Below are 22201 nucleotides of genomic sequence, written 5' to 3' on the forward strand. Positions count from 1 at the left end.
TGACCACTTAAACTTAGTTCACCGGAGTCTTTGCTAATCATTTCCCTCTACACTAAATATGTCTTCGCCGGAAATAGCAGATCTACAAGGTCTCGTGACGCGTTGTGAGCCCGCAGATCTATTAGGGACGCTAGGGTCCATATGGTTGGATGGATACAACATTTAATTCAATTAACTTTGTCCTGTGATTTAACAGGCCATGACTGCAGACCACATCAGTGATTACCCCAGCAGGCCATCGGGAAATGACTCATGAAGTTCATTTAAAAAAGGGCTGTGCGTGCTCCGGTACTCTTGTCCCACACGACTGAGTATAACCTAGGTGCCGCTGACGTCAGCCCGGTGAGGCCGGCTGTCTGTCCTCCAAAAAAAAACGATATTTGATTTGACTGGAGCTCCTAAGCGGAGCGAGAGGAAAAACATTGCTTTGAATGACACGAATCACAAATCATTGCCTCGGGGCGCTGAACCATCCAAGAGCCATTGTGAAGTGACAATAGCAAGAAAGCTCAACAGGCCCCGACCAATCTTCCTGGATGGTATAATCGATTGTTCATAATAAGCAGATCTGGCAACCCTGGTCTCAAGAGGTAAACTGGCTGCAGGTTACATCTTGTTGCCGTCGGATGGAAACCATGTACGTCCAAAACCGTTCCTTTATTATTCTCATTTTAACCCATTGAGACCTGAAGCTGATTCTACATGTCTCCTAAATCCCAACAGTTTTCTGAAAAACGTATGTTTCTATATCACTGGTGCTCAATCTTTTTCATGTCAAGGACCCCCAAAATTATATGTATTTGGCCGCGGACCCCCATCAAAATATTTTGTTCCAGGGACCCCCCAGAAGCAAAGATTTGAGTTAAAAATGTTTTAAAAAAATATATATATTCAAAGATTTGCACACATTTTCACGATTTTTCAAAAATAGCAGATCTACAAGCTCGTAGCGCGGCACTCGGTGCCGCGCTATGAGCTTGTATAGTGTAAAATAATGTGTTTTATCTCAAATCTAAAAATGACACAGTTGACACAGAGAGAGAGTTTTTCTTCTGAACGACTGTGGAATAAGAAGTAAGCTAGAAATCCCTGGCTTTATTGATAGATGTTAAAACATATGATGAACAGTGTATCAGTTAAACTAAAACGGACGATATTAGATACACCAGAGATGTTGGACACATACATTCAAGCACTTAAACCCTCTAGACTTAATAAGCTGGACCTGAGCTGGCTCTGTACTTGGAGCGCCCGGAGCTGTCTCTACAGCAACGCTCTTCACCAAAAACAACAGGCTGCAACACCACGATAATATATTGACCAATCCGAAAAGGTTAAGCCACAATTACACCCAGAACAAAATGATCCTCCTGGAGTGCTTTCATTCTGTTAAGTCCAGACTTAACTTAAGACCTCAGACAGAGGTTCTTTTTCCTAAAAAACAACACAGATAAGCAATGCAGAGATAAAAAATCTCCTGGCGGCAGGGATAATCTGTCCATGTACTTATAGCCCCGTGATGCCAGTTCCTTCTTTGTGGGAAGGACAAAAACATTTGCATGTGCTTAGACTTCGGGCGATAAGTCAATAGCCAAAATGGTGAAGAACAAATACCATATTGTATCTCATGCAACTCTACCTTTGATTCACTCCAGTGAGCCACAGTTTGATGTTTACCTGATGAGGCATTACATCGTTCTCTTTGCGTGTGACTATCAGTGGTGGAAAAAGCGCTTTTTTTACTTAAGTAAAAGTATCAATGCTGCAATATAGAAGTACTCTGTTACAAGTAAAAGTCAGGAATTCAAATTTTACTTGAGCAAAAGTACAACAGTAAGTACAAGTATTAAAATGTTTGAAAATAGCAGATCTACAAGCTCACAACGCGTCGCAATGCGACGCGTTGTGAGCTTGTAGATCGGCTATTTTCAACTAGCCTAGGTTTAGAATAAGGCTAAAGTGGTTAATGTAATGGACTAGAATGGAATGGAATAGAAGTAAAAGTATAGACAATTGGAAATGCTCCAGTAAAGTAAAAGTACCTCACAATTGTACTTAAGTACAGCACTTGAGTAAATGTACTTAGTTACTTTACAACACTGCCAGGGAGCCACAGTTTGATGTTTACCTGCTATCCTAGTTTCTTTGAGGCATTACATGGTTCTCTTTGCCCTCTGCTTGTGTGACTATTTACCCTGTGGTTCATGCTTACTCAGCTCACTTTAATCTCACACGTAAGCCACTCTGGATAAGATCATTGCCTGAACGCCTAAATTGTAAATTGTTGACCTCCACAATGCCCCCGGATGCAGGTAATTCACTTAGTTCTGGAAGTAGAAGCAGAGCATAATATGCCCTGGTTCTGCGAAAGAGATCAACTGAATATCTCGGGATGCCATCCAGGCTCACCGGCGCCCCAACGTCCAGAAGTACATGACGTCCTTCTGGACATGTTGGATCACTTTGTGTTTGTTTAGATGATAGTTGGATCTTTTCCATAACAGTCTCCAAACTTGTCCAACAAGTCCTCCAATGGCTCCCGGAGAACCGCCTGACTGTCTCCTTCCTTGGCTATCTTATCGTTAGGGGTCAGATAAATATCGACCTATAGCCAAGGTGAGTGTCTTTAATTTTTTTATTATTATTTATAGGGGAGGCGGGGACATAGATTGGTGAAGCAATAGGAAGCGGCGCTGGAATCCAACCGCCTGGGTTTGGATCCGCCCTTCAAGACCATCGATAGGGCTTGCTCTTTCAGACTACTTGTCACCTGACAGGCTGACAGGGGGAGTTTCCCCAGTTGGACCTAGCGCGTCGAAGGAACACGTTATTCCAACCAGTTCCTTTCCCCTCCATCAGGCGCCCCGGCTGACATGGGGGAGGCGGTTTAGCGACCAGGATTACTACATGTTTTTGTGAGGGTATTAACTACCCTGAGCGACACAAGGAGAACATGCAAACTCCACACAGAGAGGCCCTTTCGTCAACCCCACCTAGGGTATGGGCGCTGATGACGCGGAGGAGAAGACAACCCCCCAGGGCCCACAGCGTCCCCGGCGGGAATCGAACCCAGGACCCAGGACCTACCGTGTAATCAAGGTGAGTATTAGGGATGTGATTACATTTCGATTTTCGACTCGATTTTCGACTCATGCTTATCTCGACTCAAAAAATAAAAATCGAAAAAAAGTTTTTTTTTATCAATTAAAAAATATATAAAAAAATAATTTAAACGTTACCGTTTTCCATAATAGCCAGTTCAAAATGTAAAAAATGATGAAATGAAATGTTTTCCAATTGGGAGGTCGGGTGTGTGTGTGACTGTCTGTGCTGCTTAGTGCATGTGTCGTGCACGCATGTGTCTAGTTTGTTTACTTCCTGCTTGCTCACAGTGAAAGCCCACGTGAAAATGGCAGCTGCATATAAGAGTAGGAGTGCGGTGTGGGATCACTTCATTAAGATTGACGAGAAAACAGTGAAATGTAAATTGTGCAGCAAAAGATATGCGTATCACTCGTCTACAACTATGATGACAAATCACATTGCATCGAAACACCCACAGCCTTCATCGAAGCAAAGCACCATGGTAGACTTCACAGTAAAACCTCGGCACTGTGATGACCTGGGGCTGCTAAGATCACCGAGTTGACTGTCAAGATGGTAGCGGAGGATATCATGCCAATTTGCGTTGTCGAGGGGAAAGGCTTCCTTGAGCTTATGGCATTTCTCGAACCAGAGTACACCGTACCATGTCGCCAAACAATAACAAAGCGACTGGATGGACGTTATAAAGAGATGGCCGCCTCACTCCGTAAGATTCTGTCTAAAGCTCAGAAAGTGGCTCTTACCACTGACGCTTGGACAGGGTTGACGACAGAGTCCTACGTGACAATAACCGCTCACTATTTTGAAGGCTGGACTGTGAAGAGTGCCATCTTGCAGACACGAGCCATGCCTGAGCGACATACTGCAGAAAATATGGCCAACGTCCTGCAGGCCGCAGCTGAGAGTTGGGGCATAGCGGACAAAGTGGATGTCTGCGTCCACGACAACGCAACGAATATTGTGTTGGCAAACTCTCGGTACACAGAGTGGGAGTCGCATCGATGCTTTGCACACGCTTCAGCTCGCCATCAATGACGGCTTCAAAGAGAGAGCAATCGCAAGTGCTGTTGGGGCTGCAGCGCGTCTTGTCTCACACTTTCATCATAGCACCGTGGCGACGCAGGCGCTGAAGATGAAGCAGCAAGACCAAGCTTTCAAGGGTGACCATTGTCTCATCCAACACGTGAAGACTAGATGGAATTCCATATATGACAAGTTCGAGCGCTTACTGGAGCAGCGATGGGCCGTAGCTGCAGTACTGTCGGACCGTGATGTCACTAAACTCTCAGATGCTCGCACCCTGGATCTCGTTGATACAAACTGGCACATCATGGAGGAGATGTTGCCTGTTCTACGTTCCTTGAAGACTGCCACAACAGCAGTGTGCGGGGAAAAAGAAGTGTCGATCTCAATGGTGTATCCTATCACAGCCACTCTACTCTCCAGGTAAAAAAAAAAAGAAGTCGAACTAAAGGCAGCTTATCATTAGAATTGACCCCCCCCCACCCCCAAACTGTTTAGTGCCTTTCTTTCTTAATTTACTACTTACTACTCGTGTATGATGTTTTTTTTGCATTTGATTGTATATTATTGTCTTAAATGTGTCGATGAATTGAAATAACTAAAAGTATGCATTATTTTGTATATATCTGTGCCACGCCACCGTGCTTTTTTTTGCAAACTGTTGATAAAGTATTCAATCAACCAGGTATCTGCAACCCGAAGATGAGGAATCTGCAAAAGTGTCGGAATTCAAGAGAAAGGTGTCAGAGTCCCTCAACTCTCGCATGGAGCTGGACCAGCTCGAGGTTGTAGAGAGAGCGGCCATGATCGCATCGTTTTTGGATCCACGACACAAGCATCTCAGGTTCACTACCGACGCGATCAGAGAAGCTGTCCACGAAAAGGTTACTACTCTGCTGTCAGATCTCCCGGCCTTGGATGCTAATGTTACTGAGGAGGACGAGGACGCGCCTGGGGTCGCTCAGCCAGCTGCGCAGCCCAAAAAAAGAGCGAAACATGCGGATGCAATGATTGACTTCTTCAGGGATGAATATTTCGCAGAGGAGGCGCCTTTATCTATTGAGTTGGAAATGGAGCGTTACCTGGGGGAAGATACAAGACCCAGGTGTGTGGTGGGAACTACACGAGAACAGGTACAAGAAACTGTCACGCTTGGCTAAACATTGCTTGTGCATTCCCGCGACCTCCGTGCCAGCAGAGAGGATAGACCTTCCTGAGGCATAGCTAAATTGGGGTTATCAGCTGCTAAAGTTACGACCCCCCATTGTAAAATGGCATTTTAGACACATGTGCATATCTTGGTATTGGCTCACGTTCAGGACATATTACAATGTTTTATATTTTATGTTTGGTATCATTTTTAAGGGGACACTTTGAGCTTTCATTCAAGCCCTTTGGTGACTATGTATGATAAGTACAGTGGTCACTGGAGCTCTTCAAACCTTTAATAACCTTTTTTTTCTCACAATTTCCGCCTAAACCATATATTTTCTTTTAGTTCTGTGGCATCAAGAAACATCAGAGACACAAAACACAACAACTGGAATATTGACATGACCCATGAGTATTAGTGAGGACCTATTATATGAAGATAGGTTGAAAAGCGGTGAAGTCGTCCTTTAAGTCAACCTGTTTATACCCCACAAAGATGTCCGCCGCTACCAAATGACACTTGTCGACGCCCCCTTCAGGATTTTTGGCACGCACTATTCTAGGCATGTCATATTTGGCGAGCATTCAGTGAAAATTGACAAGCTTGTTGTTTTCACATTCCTTGCTTGTCTGTGTCTGCATTTGAGTTCTAAAAATAAAAGAAAACTGTGTCGTACTCAGAAATAAAAGTTTTTCCTTTTATTGCTGCATATGCCTGAATGTTTCACCAATTCATGCAAAAAAGATTGACTTATTTTTCTGAGTGCGACCCTCTGCTTTTTGATTTGTTGAACAGTTTATTGGGACAACGCACCAGAGTGGTCAGAGCACGGTGTTAACAGAAACAAGCTTGTATTTGGGTTCTGCCCTGATCCGCGACAAAGTGGGGTTAGATTCCTGCACGGGGAAAACTGGATCAGCTAAACGCGGGAGTGTCTCTGAGTGAGTGCGTGCGAGTGCGCTTGCGTGTTGAAACATAATGCCAATGATATTTGTTCATAATGTAATACTTACATATATTCAAGTTTACTGCAGTTCTTCAACAAGGAATAGTTGACCATCTGAATCTGGTTCCCAACAAGATCACTGACAGAGATAGAGGCAGAGGCAGAGACAGAGGCAGAGACAGAGAGAGAGAATGGGGCAGTTACTGACTATAGTGAAACGTGCGTGCGTGCGTGCCAGTGAGAGACAGAAGAAAAATAACCTTTCAATTATCTAGAGATTCACTCTGATTAATCTTAGTCTTCTATCTCTAAAACAGGACAGTTTTTTCCTTGTGCACTTCATGAATCCTGTTCTCTGTCGACTGACATTGTTGGTCTGGGGGCACCAGACCGTTAAAACCTCCCGGCATGTCCGTGGCACTGGCTCTAACCAACCAGCACAAACCGCCTGCTGGGCTCCCATCTGCTAAACACGCTAAATCTGTGCTGGGAAAAGTACTCCTTTTCTTTACAAAGTAAAAGCAGCAATACCACCATATAAAAATATTACTTGAAGTACCAGCAGTAAATGTACAATTATCTTTTTTTCAGAAAATAGCTGATCTACAAGCTCACACCACGTTATTACGTCACACCACGCAGTACAATATTTGAGATGTAGGAGTAGATAAAATAAATAGGAAATACTTAAGTCAAGTAAAAAATGCAGTTAAGTACAATACTTGAGTACATAACCACTTAACTTAACTGGCTTTAACTCTTGTCACAAGGTTTACAGTGATAAGGTTTTTCTATAGTGTGGACATGCTGAAAAATGGTCTGAAATAAGGTAAAGTATACATGATTTCAACATAGGGGAGATATGGTTCAAATATTCCACACATCCCCCCTTGGCAGAATTATAACTTCTGCCAACTTCTGCTTCGGTTCAATATTTTTTTAACCAACACACAGACGTAAAGGGTGTTCAATAGCACTGATTTATGAATAAAAAAGAAAAAAAAAAAGAAAAAAGGAGTTGGTTTCTGCCCAACAACAACAATATTTAATAAAGAGTTTATTAGTCGGTTTATAATATTCTGATCCATTTATTATTCGTATGGCTCTCTTCTGTAATATAAGAATAGGTTGAAGTGCCGGCTTCCCCTCTCTGATTTTGGGATGTGTAGTTCCAGACTCTATAGCATTCAGAGATTGTGGAATAGTTGTCTGGCTACGCAAGACTATTCCACCTAGGCCACAAGAAACACCTATCACTGCACTATATACAGGCTCCCTGTGTCACATCAGAGATAGGAGCAGTCCTCCATAATGCAGAAGAGCAGCAAGTTAGATGGGAAATCAGTGAGCCAACTTTGATATCCAGCGACAGTGAGGAGCCCCCTCCTCACTGTCGCTGGATATCAAAGTTGGCACACTGAAGCAGGAAAAAAATGTCTGCTGCCGCAGGTCAGAGGGGGGTCAGAACAGCGACAATGTTGAGAAAGAGCTTATTGGTTACTGGGGGGAAATTCGTCTTTTGGATTAATACATCACTCACTGTCCTACGTCGGAATGGATCTATTCTGGACACAGGGTTTCATCCACTTTTTTTCCACGGTTTCCTCATCAGATGGTAAGACTTATTAGGCTATTGTGTGTGGCGTTCATGTGATATACAGTAGCCTAAAGTATTATAAATTGAAACTGTGCAGACACTGGAGGTGTCTGTGGCTCCAGCGACATTAAGGCATGACAGTCTCAAAGATGTCTGTTGTGCATGTCTGGCCAAGCTTAAACTCGGATGGCAGGCTTTTCTCAGAAAGCAAGCCTGGGGAATATGTTTAAGTGAAAAGTGATATGAGTCCTGTTTATATTGTGCGGTGCACACAACCTAAGGCAATGTTTAAAGGGGCTACACCATGAATTAAAAAAAAAAAAGATATATAAATATTGCCCCCTAATACGTTTTAAACAGGTTGTAAGCCTAAAAAACATCCAGATATTTTTTCTCACAATCTGACTGTCTGTCATTCCAAGCTTTTTCAGCTGCAATACCAAAACGTCCAATTGGGCAGGGGGGGAGCTACTGAGCAATTCTGTCTGCCCATCATCAATGCAAAATCAGGGTTGGCAGTGGTGGAAAGTAACTAAGTGCATTTACTTAAGTACTGTATTTAAGTAAAATGTTGAGGTATTTGTACTTTACTTGAGTATTTCCAATACCTTTACTTCTACTCAACTACATCTCAGAGGCAAATATTGTACTTTTACTCCACTACAATTATTTGACAACTTTAGTTACTAGTTACTTTGCCGATATAAATTATTACATTATAACACATACATGAACCACTTTAGCCCTATATTATACATAGGCTATTTGAAAATAGCCGATCTACAAGCTCACAACGTGTCACGATGCGACACGTTGTGAGCTTGTAGATCGGCTATTTTCAAACATTTTAGTACTTTAACTTTTGGTACTTTGAGTACATTTTGATACCAATACTTTTGTAATTTTACTCAAGTAAATTTAGAATTCCGGACTTTTACTTCTACATTGCAGTATTGATACTTTTACTTAAGTAAAACATTTGAGCATACGCCGGTTGGAATAACACAGATGGAATAACACAGATGTACTCTGGTCCTGTCACCACTCAATCACAGTTAAGCCGTGCCCCCAGCGAGTGAGCTGCTCCACCCTTTCAAGCGAGCATGGATCGAGGGCTGCATGGCCAAAGCGAGACCAAGACCAAGCTGGAGGCACCGTGGAGAAACAATCCGACCACAGACTGACAGAGAATTAGGTCGAGCAATTCATATCCATCAGCTAAATTGGAAGAAAAATGCAATTATCTCTCCTACACACCATGTCGCTCTGTCCTCTCTCTTCCACTGTTTCCACTCTCCTCCTTAATGCTCTATCTTTTTGTTAAGAAGTGCATAGTGCATGTACACCACACACACACACACACACACACACACACACACACACACACACACACACACACACACACACACACACACACACACACACACACACACACACACACACACACACACACACACACACACACACACACACACACACACACACGATAAATGCATGCACACAGAAAATGTTCACCTATCACAGAGATTATCTGAAATACACTGGAACATACATAGTAGCATCTAGACGTCATGTAAATGTAACACACACACACACACACACACACACACAGAGTTGACTCACAGCCAGCCCAGAGCGGGCATGTGATGACAGAAGCTGATATGGGACAGCTGCTCTAGAGAGGCGTTCACCATGGACCTGGAGAGAAAGAACACACACACACACACACACACACACACACACACACACACACACACACACACACACACACACACACACACACACACACACACACACACACACACACACACACACACACACACACACACAAACGTTTGTATTACTATACATGTGAGGACATCAGCATTTTAGGACCATTTAAGACCATTTCCATCACAATAGCCATTTCTCAAATTCTACTATACTTGTGGGGACATTTGGGCCTCACATTCATAGTAACGCACGCACATGCAAGCGCACGCACACACACACACACACACACACACACACACACACACACACACACACACACACACACACACACACACACACACACACACACACACACACACACACACACACACACACACACACACTTTATATAGTCAAGTGAACATTGTAAATTAACTAGTGTTTAGATTAACTAATGTCAGAGTGTAGTTGCATTTCCCTCCTCCCACAGATTCATGTGGCTTTACCTGCTGTAGACATCCTGACTCATAGACACAAATGTGCATCCTTTTGTTTCACTTCACATGCTAAGGTGATAAGCAGATCGCTTGTCTGTGGACGTTGGGGGTGGCAAAAGGGAGATGAGCCAAGTGTTTCTTCTCCATGTGGGACCGAAGGTATTTTGATGCTGTGAGAATTGTTTGAAGTCGCTTGTAAAAAACCTGTAACTGAGTTCTTCCTGAACTGCTGTAGACATCCTGACTCATAGACACAAATGTGCATCCTTTTGTTTCACTTCACATGCTAAGGTGATAAGCAGATCGCTTGTCTGTGGACGTTGGGGGTGGCAAAAGGGAGATGAGCCAAGTGTTTCTTCTCCATGTGGGACCGAAGGTATTTTGATGCTGTGAGAATTGTTTGAAGTCGCTTGTAAAAAACCTGTAACTGAGTTCAACTAGGTCTGTTTTCCAATGCGATTCTGTGCTGAATTGTACGTTTTGAACTCCTTTTGATATCAAAATATATCACTCATTCTTCTTAAACTGTGAACTTGTCTCTGCCTTATTTTGTCTATCTTATTTGAGTCCCCATTCAGATCCTGTTTCCACATTCTACTATACTTGGGGGGACATTTGGGCCTCACATGCATAGTAGCACACGCACACACACACACAGAAGGATGAGGAAGGCAGAGACAAGGAGGCAAACAGAATGAGAAGTGTGCATCTCTTGTGAAGCGAGGCTCGTTTACGCCTGGCCACGGCAGGCCTGGCCCGTGAGCCCCATTGAAGTGGAAACAAGAGAGCCGAGCGGATTGAAACAGGCATGTGAATAAAGGGAGACGATCTGACATAGCAGGACAGGATGACATCACATTAACTTAGGGAGGCAGGTCATGTTTTAATAAGGCTCTGGAGAACAGCATCTGCCAAAATGGTTCCTGTGAAGTGGAGTGAAATGCTCCAGCTCCTCCCGAAGCTTCCAAGATCACAGCGGTGCAACGTCACGACTGCTATGGTTTGATTGGATTTATATGATGTTAGTTAAAATAAAACACATGACATGTACCGTAGACATATCCGTCTCAGAAATAGGAACGTCAAGGATGAAACACAAGTCATAGACTAATATCCATTGTGTTCCTTGATCTCCGACAAACAAAGTAAATCTGAACTAAACTAAACAAAACAAAACAAACCAAGAAAAATGTGCACAGGTCTCCGCCAGGCCAGGTAGCTTATTGTGGGCCAGCAAAGTTTGGAATCGGGAATTTTGTTCAAAACGGACCACTCCTGCAAACTTTGAAAGCCGATCAGGATTGAATATGAAAAAAAAAACAAAGACAGATCCGTCTTGATCACATGACTACAGAGATAAGTAGGGGTGTGCCGATATATGGTCCCGCGATATATCGCGATACGTTTTCGCGACGATATGTATCGTTTTGGGGGAAAAAAATATCGTTTTGAATTTTTTTTTTTTTTTTTTTTTACCAATCAAAATAATCAGGCATGCAAACAGCCCCGAGGTGAAAAGGGTGACAACATGTTGTTTTTTTTCGGGTCAGGTGTCACACTATTGCCCTATTTGGATTCAAAACGGCTGAAAAGCTACAAGTTTGCATGTCTGAATAATGCAAAAACAGAATTATTTGTTTGCATTTCCTTTTTTTCTCCCCTATTTATTTTCATAATAAAAAAAGTGCGTATCGTATCGTATCGAAATCGTATCGAAGTTGTGAGCCAAATATCGTATCGTATCGTTTCGTGAAATTAGTGTATCGGCACACCCCTAGAGATAAGTGTACCGATTTGCATGATGTTTGGACAAAATCTGTAGGAGTAATATCGAGAAAATGTGTTTTGCAGAAATCAGCCTCCTGGTGGCACTATAAGAGATTAGCTGCTCACAGACAGACGCACGCACGCACGAACACGCACACAAACACAGACGGATGGACAGGGGCAAAAACATAGTCACTGGCCCACGCCAATATTAAATAGATTAACATCTATTTAATATCAGATTTTCAGTCACTGTGTCTCTGTTAATTTGGCTGCGCGCTCCTCCTCTTTTTGCGCTCCTGCTGAACAAACATCCTCTCAGAATTCAAGCCATCGGGTTCAAAAATCATTAGCACAGATGCATATTAACACTTTTCAAAATAAGGCAACACACTCACAGGTACTGGAGAGACTGGAGTCCATGGAAAGTGTCGTGAGACAGCCTTGTTAGAGGGTTATGATCCAAGAACCTGACAAAACAAACAAACAAACAAAAAACACATTACAAACCTAACATTTCCCATCAATGTTACTAGCGTAGACGCATATTACAAGCTCACAGTGAGTCGTATCGCGACACCTTTTGAGTTATTTTAGTTGCAAGCTATTTTTGAAGATTGTAGGTACGAGCATACATATTAACTCTTTGACTGCCAGAAATAAAACATTGTTTAGTAAGCCACTGCCAGCTATTTCTGTTTTCACTAACCTCTGAACAATCATAGAATCTTATCCTTCACAACGATCCACCCGCCGATCGCTTTAACCCATTAAGACCTGGAACGCATCTGTGTCATTATTAGATTTGAGCTAAAAAGCATTATTTTACACCTTGGCTATTCAAAAATAGCAGATATACAAGCTCATAGTGCGGCACCGAGTATTTCGTTTAGTAGTAGTTTAAATTGCTTAAATTTTGAAAGCGAACATTTTTAACTCAAATCTTTGCTTCTGGGGGTCACAGGAAAAAAATCTTTTATATCTGAAAAGTAACTAGTAACTAACTAATTTTCAAATAATTGTAGTGGAGTATTGGAAAGTATTGGAAATTGTAAATACTCAAGTAAAGTACAAATACCTCAAAATTTTACTTAAGTACAGTACTTTAGTAAATGTACTTACACCACTGCTGGGATGTCAGGTTGAGAGTGGATGAAAGCATTGATTTTGTGCAACACAGACTCACGCAGCAACCCCCCCTCCCCCCTGAAATGACAAAATTATGGTACGGAACTGATTTTTAAAGACTTTGATGCTCATTCCATGAAGTTGGGCCCACTGACTGACTCTTGCCAAACTCTGTCAGAGCATGAAAAACCTTGAGGATCACTGTCACAAGTCACTGGATCAGGTCTGTTAAGTGATATTGTTCCGTGTCAGCAAAGAACAAATATGAGCAGGGATTGGCAAATGGCTTCAAATCAAAACAAGTACCTGCGTTTATCCCTTCTCTCTGTCAGAGAGGATAAACCTGAATTCTCTTAAGTGCACAATGGCGGGTGCCATAATTGTCACCAGTAATCCATTTTAAGGCAGAATGATAAACAGTGTCCTCAGACGCTTTAAGATTGATAGAGCAGCAATCCTACGAACAATGTCACCGTAATCCAAGACTAAGCGGAAAGTGGGTTCAATAATAGTTGAATCGTTTTTTTTACTAGTCTCTGTTTGGAGACACAATCATCTACATGAAATCTAAATGAGTTTGTCATCCAGCCAGATTCCTAGGTATTTATATTCAGAGACCCTCTAAATCGTAGAACCAGTTGCAGATGTTATAAATACACTGTCGACGTCCGTGTTTCTAGCCTTGGTAAACAACATGAACTTTGTTTTGCTTGCGTTTAAGACAAGCCTGAGATCAATCAGGGCATCCTGGAGAGCATTAAAGGCAAGCTGCAGATTCTCAATGGCAAGAGCTCAACCGAGTCGGCAACACGGTATAAAACCGTGTCGTGTCGGATCGAATTGGAGGTCAAGAGTGGAGACAACATTGTTGGTTCAAGTAAAAAGGACAGACTCTAAAATTGAGCCCTGCGGGACACTTAACACATTGACTGCCTGAATTATTTTCACTGCCTATTGTTATTCATGCCAGATATTTTAAAATGAAAAAAACAAAAGTACTCAGGAGCCGAGATACAAAATGTTAAAGTTTTAAGTTAACAAGGAAGTGGATGAGAGTAAAGATCTTCGAAAATTCATATCTCCTTGGTCTTTGGGTCAAATAAAAAAAAAAATGTATTTTTTTTTTTTTTTTGGAAAAAATATTTTTTTTGCTAAAATCGAGTTAACTCGATCTTGGCAGGCAAGTGATGAAAAGCTAATATCGAGTTAACTCGATCTAGGCAGTCAATGTGTTAAGGAAGGGTGTGTTTCCGGGCTTCACAGACTGAAATCTATCACACAGATAGTTATAAACACCATTCTAAAGCTACATTTTTAAAGGTTGCAATAGAGTGTTTGTTCAGTAACAAGGGTCTCCCCATCTCTCCAGCGCTTTAATAAACAAGAAAAAAATGGGTTTAAAATGTTTAGCCAATCAGGAAAGAGTACCCATTTATCAGCTTAGTGTTCCAGTTCCAATTTTGACTGCTCATTTCTTAGTGCCATCACTTCCAATTCCACATGTTTAATCTATACTGTGCAAGTTCTCTCTCCAATCCTGATTGGATAAAATAGGTATGCCGACCTGAAAATGCATGTTCTGTTTACTTAAGAGCACAGGAGAGATAAGGAGACGTTACTGAACACTCTGTATCAATTAGCCTACCTTTAAATCCTGTATTATGCAATTTCTGTAAAAGTAGCGTATGGGTTTATAGGTAAGTCCACAAAGAGGGAGGCACAATGACTTGTTGTTGTCTAAAGCAGTAATAAATAATGTTGTTAGTAACAAGAGTAACAGCAGTTAATAATGTACTATGATTGGCTCTGAAGCCAGATTGATTTAGTTTATGGGTGATTCCAAGACTTTGACAGGACAAGGTAACTTTTGCGATTGGACTATAATTATCTAAATCTTGCCTGTCACCTCCCTTATGTAGTGGGATTGCATGAGCACAATGTCCAATAACGAGGGAAACAGCTTGAGGAAATAGAAATATTGAAAATAATATGTAATCTGTTCCACAATAAGAGGTGCCGCTATCTTTAGGGGAAAGGGGTGTAACTTATCCTCTCCAGTCGAGCCCTTGTGATTTATGTTGTAGTAGTGCTTCCAGAACAACAGGAGTAGAGAGGGGCTGATCTATTTCTACAAACACAATCAACATTATCAAGTGGGGGTTCTCTGTATGTCTTGTTAAACAAAATAAAAGATACGTGATGAAGTACAAAATAAACACTTTTCACCAAAGATTGCATACCACAGCTGACACTATGCAGTTGGCAGGATAGAGAGCATCCTTTATTTATGTCAGGCTTGAGAACATACTTTTTTTTTGTGTGTATTTGGAAAGAGATGTGTGAAAATATTTAAATATGTTTTTATGGGTCTGGGCATTCTTGCTCCAGAAAGAAAATCCTCCAGGAATATTGGCCACACTAAAAAGAGGACATTGCCTTCACAACAAATCAATAAAACACGTAATTATAATATGCCGATGGCTACTCTGTGTATTCTCATTGTGACCATGATGATGTGATTTTTGATAGTTAGTTTATAGGGGAAAAAGCAGGAGGCCTATAATAGACCCCTGGGGGACTCCAGTCAGTCCCATATGAGGCCCACACGTGGGCGTGCCGGCTGGGTAAGGTTTAAGTGGTTAAAAAGCACATGACTCCTTTGTGTATTCACATCGTGACTATTGATATTTGACATTTGACATTTGATATACTGTATTATCCCCTTGGGGAAATGTGTCCTGTGAATGTGACTCATGCTATGGGGTCGTGTCCACCGAGGCATTTCTTTATTTTGCAGCTGGAAAACGGCAGGCGCTCGCAGCTTTTTCACTGACGAAAACTAGGCTATGATGACTGTAAATAAAAACTAGACTAAAGGGATTAGAGGGACTAGTGGAGAAGAGATCCAGTAGAACTAAAAGACAAGACATTTTATGTTTGGTTGTGCTCAGGTGTTGCGCTCTGAAAATAGCAGATGGACAAGCTCACAACGCGTTGTAGATCGGCTATTTTCAGCATGCAACCAAGTGTAAAATTACCATTTTTTACGACGCCATCAAGGCCCGCCAACACACATTTTAGTCGACTAAGTCAACTGTAATTTAGTCGACTAAAACTAGACTAAAAGTAAAACATTTCAGATGACTAAAATATGACTCAAACTAAATGGTATTTGATTCAAAAGACTATGACTAAAACTTAATCAAAATTTGCTGTCAAAATCAACACTAGAATTAAAAACATACTGAATACGTTGCGCTCAGGAAAATGAAAATAAAACGTCTTGTTGGACACGGCCCCTAAGGATCAGTGAGCAGCTACTGTGCAGCATTTGGGACCAATAACTCACCTAATAGATGTCAAGTACTATCCTGGAAACCAGGCCAATCTGCCAGTGCAACAAAAAAACATTTCAACTCTCGGGTAACTTCAACAGGCTTGTTGTTGTTTTTTTGTTTTTGTTTTTTAACTATGTTGCTGTAATATCAGTGGTTTTCAAACTTTTACATGTCAAGGACCACCCAAAATGATATGTATTTGGCCACAGACCCCCATCTCAAAAATATTTTGAGATGGGCCGGGCCCACCCATCTAACCACTAACACGGCTGCTGCGCGTGTTACGTGGTCCAGCTTATTTACTACTTACAGCCACTGCAATTGGTGGAGGTGTCTGAACACACCTGGACTCAAATGGGTGATCAGGTTGTCGCTCAGATACCTGGGAGACACATCAGATAGACAACACTGTATAAATACAACTTACACACAAATACATCACACAACCAAAAACATCACCAATGTTATTATAGTTTAGCATTCAGCATTATTTGTTATTAATATTATCTTGTTACGCTAATAACAAAAAGGAATTTCACGCTGTTTTTATGGCATTATAGGATTTGAAGATGGAAAAACGACAGCAAAAGAAAACACAGCTCAGGGTAACTAAAGCTCCACTGGCTAAGAGAAACGATCCGCTAAAGACCTGCAATGACGGTAGTGACCAGCAGAGGTTGCTAAAAATGGTTATTTTGGGACTTACCAAGTACAGCTTTAAGTTAATGATTTTGGTGCGATAAAGTCAGAGTCCGATTGTCAGACAGGCGGATAGACTGACTGCCCAAAACCACAACAAATAATAAATAAGGGTCTGTGCTCACAGAAAGCATTTTCTGCCATGCAATTCAGTAAAGGCGCGCTGGAGCATCTGTTTTTGTCTCAGCGTCCTCATGGGCGCTTCAAGCTGAGAATTGTTCAACTTTTGGAGAGGAGCGCTGCTCTTCTGATCTAGCCTCGCGTAGCCAGACTATATCACTGCGTGGATATGAGTCTGGTGCTTCCATGAGAAAGTTTTTTTTCCCAAGGGGCGGGATTAAAACAATGGCCCTCGACTCAATTGGTTAGACCTACAACCAACTACCAATTACAGTCTCCCATATTCGAATACTGGGCCCTGATTGGTCACCCACGTCTTCTGGAGCAGGAAATGGATTCTCTATGGAGCGGTTCCAGACCCAAATCGCAGAGTGCAATTTTTTTTTGCACTCGCAGATTTGTCTGGTCCCAGGCTACTTCTGATCCTTCTGCCTCTCTGACAACCCGGTCATTTACGGCCTGGCGTTGAATTATTACTACAACCATGAAAAGACCATGTTTGCATTGTTTCAGATTAGCTATTTGTGCTAATGACGCAGATGACAGGAAATTCTACACGCACAGCAACGTTTGATCGGTTCGAACTCTGCGCGTGAGCACTATGAACATGATATTCAAAGTGCTCCTCCGCAAAAAGCAACAACAACAAAAAAAACTATGTTGCTGTTGGACAGAAACCTCGGGCAGAAAACTCCATATTTATTTTTATGATTTTTGTAAACTGCCTTACTTTGTTACACTACAATGTCACAAAAGTAGCAAAAATATCTCATCTAAAATAGATCAGCTATTTTGCCATTTTAGAAAATGAAAAAAGTAAAAGTGAAAGTCTGTCTGTGGGCTTTATTATTGTTTAAACAATAAAAACATTAACAAGAGCTTGTGATTAATAATAACTGCATTGGATCCATCGGAACACAGGTTATTTTCTGAAAAGTAACAGTTTACCTGACAGCAACGTTGTGTTCATGTTTTAACACTGTACTTGCAGAGGGAAGCAGGGTACTCACAACCTCTCCAGCTTGTAGAGTCCATTGAAGGCGTGCCTGCTGATGAGCTGCACACTGTTGTTCTGAAGAAACCTGAAGGCAGCAAACACAAGCGCATATTAGTGTTGATTTTGACAGCAAATTTTGATTTTGTTTTAGTCATAGTCTTTTGAATAAAATTCGATTTAGTTTTAGTCATATTTTAGTTATCTGAAATGTTTAACTTTTTGTCTAGTTTTAGTCGACTAAATATCATAAGATTTTAGTCAACTAAATCCACATTTGATTTAGTCGGCTAAAATGTATTTTGGCGGTGCCTTGATGGCGTCGTAATGGCTGATTTTACACTTGGTTGCATGCTGAAAATAGCAGATCTACAAGCTCACAACGTTGTGAGCTTGGAGATATATGTAGTCTTAGTTTTAAGCATCATGGCTTAGTTTTTATTTAGTTTTTGTCAGTGAAAAAAGGTAGTCGCCGAAAATGTTTCGTCTTATTTTTGACGACGAAATCAACACGGGCGCACATTCATAATCTGGGAACGCAGTTGAAATACTCAAATACCTGTGGGAAGAATATAGAGCTCTGACATTTTAACAGAGAAATATCATTTACAGCACCCTTAAAAAAAGAAAACTCAATGTGTGTGCGCACGCACGCACGCACGCACGCACGCACGCACGCACGCACGCACGCACGCACGCACGCACACACACACACACACACACACACACACACACACACACACACACACACACACACACACACACACACACACACACACACACACACACACACACACACACACACACACACACACACACACACACACACACTTTGTCCTTTGGGATTTGATGTCTTTGAGTCTCTAGAACTATGTGGGTAGAACTGTTAGTGTGTGTGTGTTGGTTTCATGTGTGTGTAGTTTTGTCCCTGTCGGTGTGTATGTTTGTGTGTAGCCACATGTGTTTGTCTGTGCGTGTGTCTCTGTTCTCATAACCAAAGCAAAAACAGTTGGATGGAAATGAGCACCAGCAGAACGGGACAGAACACATTGTGCAGACATTAGACTTCCACAGAAATGATCTCATTAATCTACCACACACACACACACACACACACACACACACACAGAATGCTTAATCACATAATGAGCATCATTATTGAGAAATCTACTCCGACAGGGCGATGCAGGAGTTCTGAATGTGTTTATTTCCCAAAAAGGACTGACTCACTATTCATTATCCTGCTAATTAAACAGGGACTTAATAAGGGAATCAACAATTTGACATTAAGTACAACAAAAAAAGAAAGCGTCCCTGTGGCAAACATTCAGCAAAAACAGAGCTGTGGGCCTATCGTATATAGATATTTGGTGCAGAGGGGAAAAAGGGGGTCTAGACAAAGTAGAGGGTTTAAGTCAGGGGTGGGCAACTTTGATGATGGAGAGGGCCACTATATTTCCACTCTCACTCCAGAGGGCCTCATTGCATATATACTGTACAGAAACCTCTTATCTCTGTATTTTACTGCATGTTGTTGTCATTTTGTGTGATCATAACACATTTCCCCAGGGAAAATACAGTCCATCCTATGCTATGCAATGCTATCCATTTTACATCATTCAAATAATTAAATAAATACCCATTATTATGTGCTTATTGTGTCTGCACAAAGAAGCCATAATGGATTCAGGCATGCAAGGACAAATGTGTTCAATAATGTATGCACAATGTATGTCAGAACAACATCAACAAACATCTCACATATACAGTACCAACATGAATCGCACCCATGAAAAGCCATAAACACCACACACACACACACACACACACACACACACACACACACACACACACACACACACACACACACACACACACACACACACACACACACACACACACACACACACACACACACACACACACACACACACACACACACACACACACACACACACACACACACACACACAGCAGGCTTTGTACCCCACCCGGAAGTTCATGACATTCAGCTTCTGTCTTTGTCTTTCTAAATTAGCCCTCTATTAGTCCTTGATTAAACAGCTGGGACACCGGTTTAGTGTAATTATCTAATTGCGCTCACCATTAACTCACTATTAACTCATTGGCTGCCAGCTTTTTGAATTTTTACCTACAGCTGGCTGCCAGACTTTTTCAATGAGAAAAAAAAAGCACTTAGGAGCCGAGATACATAATTTTTAAGTTTTCAGTTATAAGGAAGTGTCTGGGAGCAAAACTCTTCGGAAAATCATATCTCCTTGGTCTTTGGGTTTAAAAAAAACAAAAAAAAAAAAACTTTTATTTTGAAAACATTTTTTTTTTGAAAGAACGCAGATCTGCGTCAATGGCAGCCAACGGGCTTTTGCGCAAATGAACGCAGATCTGCGTCAATGGCAGCCAATGTGTTAATCACTACTAGACCAGTTAAATAAACTCTGTTATATCCCCATCACCTCCATAAGGCAGCAACGGCCCGCAACCATGTGACACTGCAATCTGATGGCTGTCTTGCAAAAATATATTTAGAAACTGTAAGCCACCAGCTTACAATTTATTGAGGTAAACACACTGATGTCCAAATGATTGAAATGATTAATCACATAGTAATAATCAGCCAGCACACCTGCGTCTCCGTCGCAGCCCTGATGTGTACCGTAACTTAATGATCCTATTTGTATTCCTCTGATGCAATCCAAATTAAACAAAATGCAATCTGCAATCTGTGCTTGTGTCTCCACGAAGAAGCACTAACAAGAAATATCTTGTTCAATAATGTCAAGTGGTCGCAACAAAACAAAAACATCTCGCATGTCACCACAAAAGTGTGCGTCACTGTGAGTCAGCACAACATTTTTTGGCTATCAGGCATTCCGTGTGCTACTGTGGTTACAGAATCTCACACACACATTTGTTATTTATAATGAAGTGAGCATCACTCATTAGTTATTATCATAATATTTGACTTAATAGTCAACATTATCAATGACAATATTCTGCTTCATAGATGAAGACTCATCTCTTCAGACTCCACCTCAGCCCTTAACACATTCATTGCCAGGTATTAATTAATCCGCCACTGCCAGCGATTTGACCTTATTTTGTGTCTTTTTGACGATCCACAGAATATTTTATATAAACCAATTAACCAAGCATCCGTTTGAATATCATGATAACTAAATTACATTTTTAAATTGTGGTCAAGAAAAACACAAGCTCAAAAACAAGTGAACAAAATGGTCTAGGTCAGTCGCTCGCTAGCATCAATCGAACAGAAGGTGGCAGGAAGGGGTATGGGGAGATTTAAAGGAATAATTCACCCAAAAGAATGTATGGTAACTGGTGCATTTATATAGCGTTTTTATCCAAAGCGCTTTACATAGAATAGATTGTGCATTACATTCACCCATTCACACACACATTCATACACTGATGGTGGAGGAAACCATGCAAGGCACCAACCTGCTCATCAGGAGCAATTAGGGGTTCAGCGTCTTGCTCAAGGACACTTCCACACTAACTCTGGGGGAGCCCGGGATTGAATTCCGGCCGCTCTACCCCTGAGCCACTGCCGGCCCTAAATACTTATTTTCTATCAATTACACACCCCATGAAGCCTTGAATTCATGGAGATTTTTTCGTTTTTGTCGCATTCCTAAGCCAATAATTTGATGACCGGCGAAGTCTCAGGTAGGAGACTCTACTGAGCAGCCACCCGGTCATCGAATTATTGCCACAGGAATGCGACAAAAACTAAAAAATCACCATGAATTCCAGGCTTCATGGAGTGTGTAATTGATAGAAAAGGCGCCCAGGGCGAGGCAGTGTAGAGACCAGGATTACTATATGTTTTTTTGAGGGTACCTACCCTAGGGAACACGGGGAGAACATGCAAACTCCACACAGAAAGGCCCTTTCGCCAACCCCACCTAGGGTATGGGCGCTGATGACGCAGAGGGGAAGACACGTAGCCTGGTATTGGCCAGACTGATAACGTGGATTCACTCTCACGTTCCTCCCCGGTATCAGTCTGGACTTCAGCCCATAGGGAGCGACGTACTAACGTAACGCAACTACTTTTTGCGGTAACTAATAACGTAACTAGTTACCTTTTCCCATTCAGT

General features: G+C 41.7%; 1 protein-coding gene across 2 annotated transcripts in view; it reads right to left on the bottom strand.

Annotated features, from left to right (window-relative positions):
• Positions 1-22201, bottom strand: part of LOC311057063 (relaxin receptor 2-like) — a 158499-nt gene that overhangs the window by 30374 nt on the left and 105924 nt on the right. For both annotated transcript variants that reach the window (XM_084073960.1, XM_084073959.1), the window contains exons 7-11: positions 18076-18147; positions 16557-16628; positions 12179-12250; positions 9448-9522; positions 6295-6366 (exon numbers count right to left, since the gene is read on the bottom strand). In XM_084073960.1, the coding sequence (XP_083930086.1) occupies positions 6295-6366; positions 9448-9522; positions 12179-12250; positions 16557-16628; positions 18076-18147 (363 nt within the window). The remainder of the gene's footprint in view (positions 1-6294; positions 6367-9447; positions 9523-12178; positions 12251-16556; positions 16629-18075; positions 18148-22201) is intronic.

Source organism: Gymnoscopelus microlampas, assembly GCF_963454915.1.
Source record: "Gymnoscopelus microlampas genome assembly, chromosome: 12".
Classification (NCBI taxonomy): Eukaryota; Metazoa; Chordata; class Actinopteri; order Myctophiformes; family Myctophidae; genus Gymnoscopelus; species Gymnoscopelus microlampas.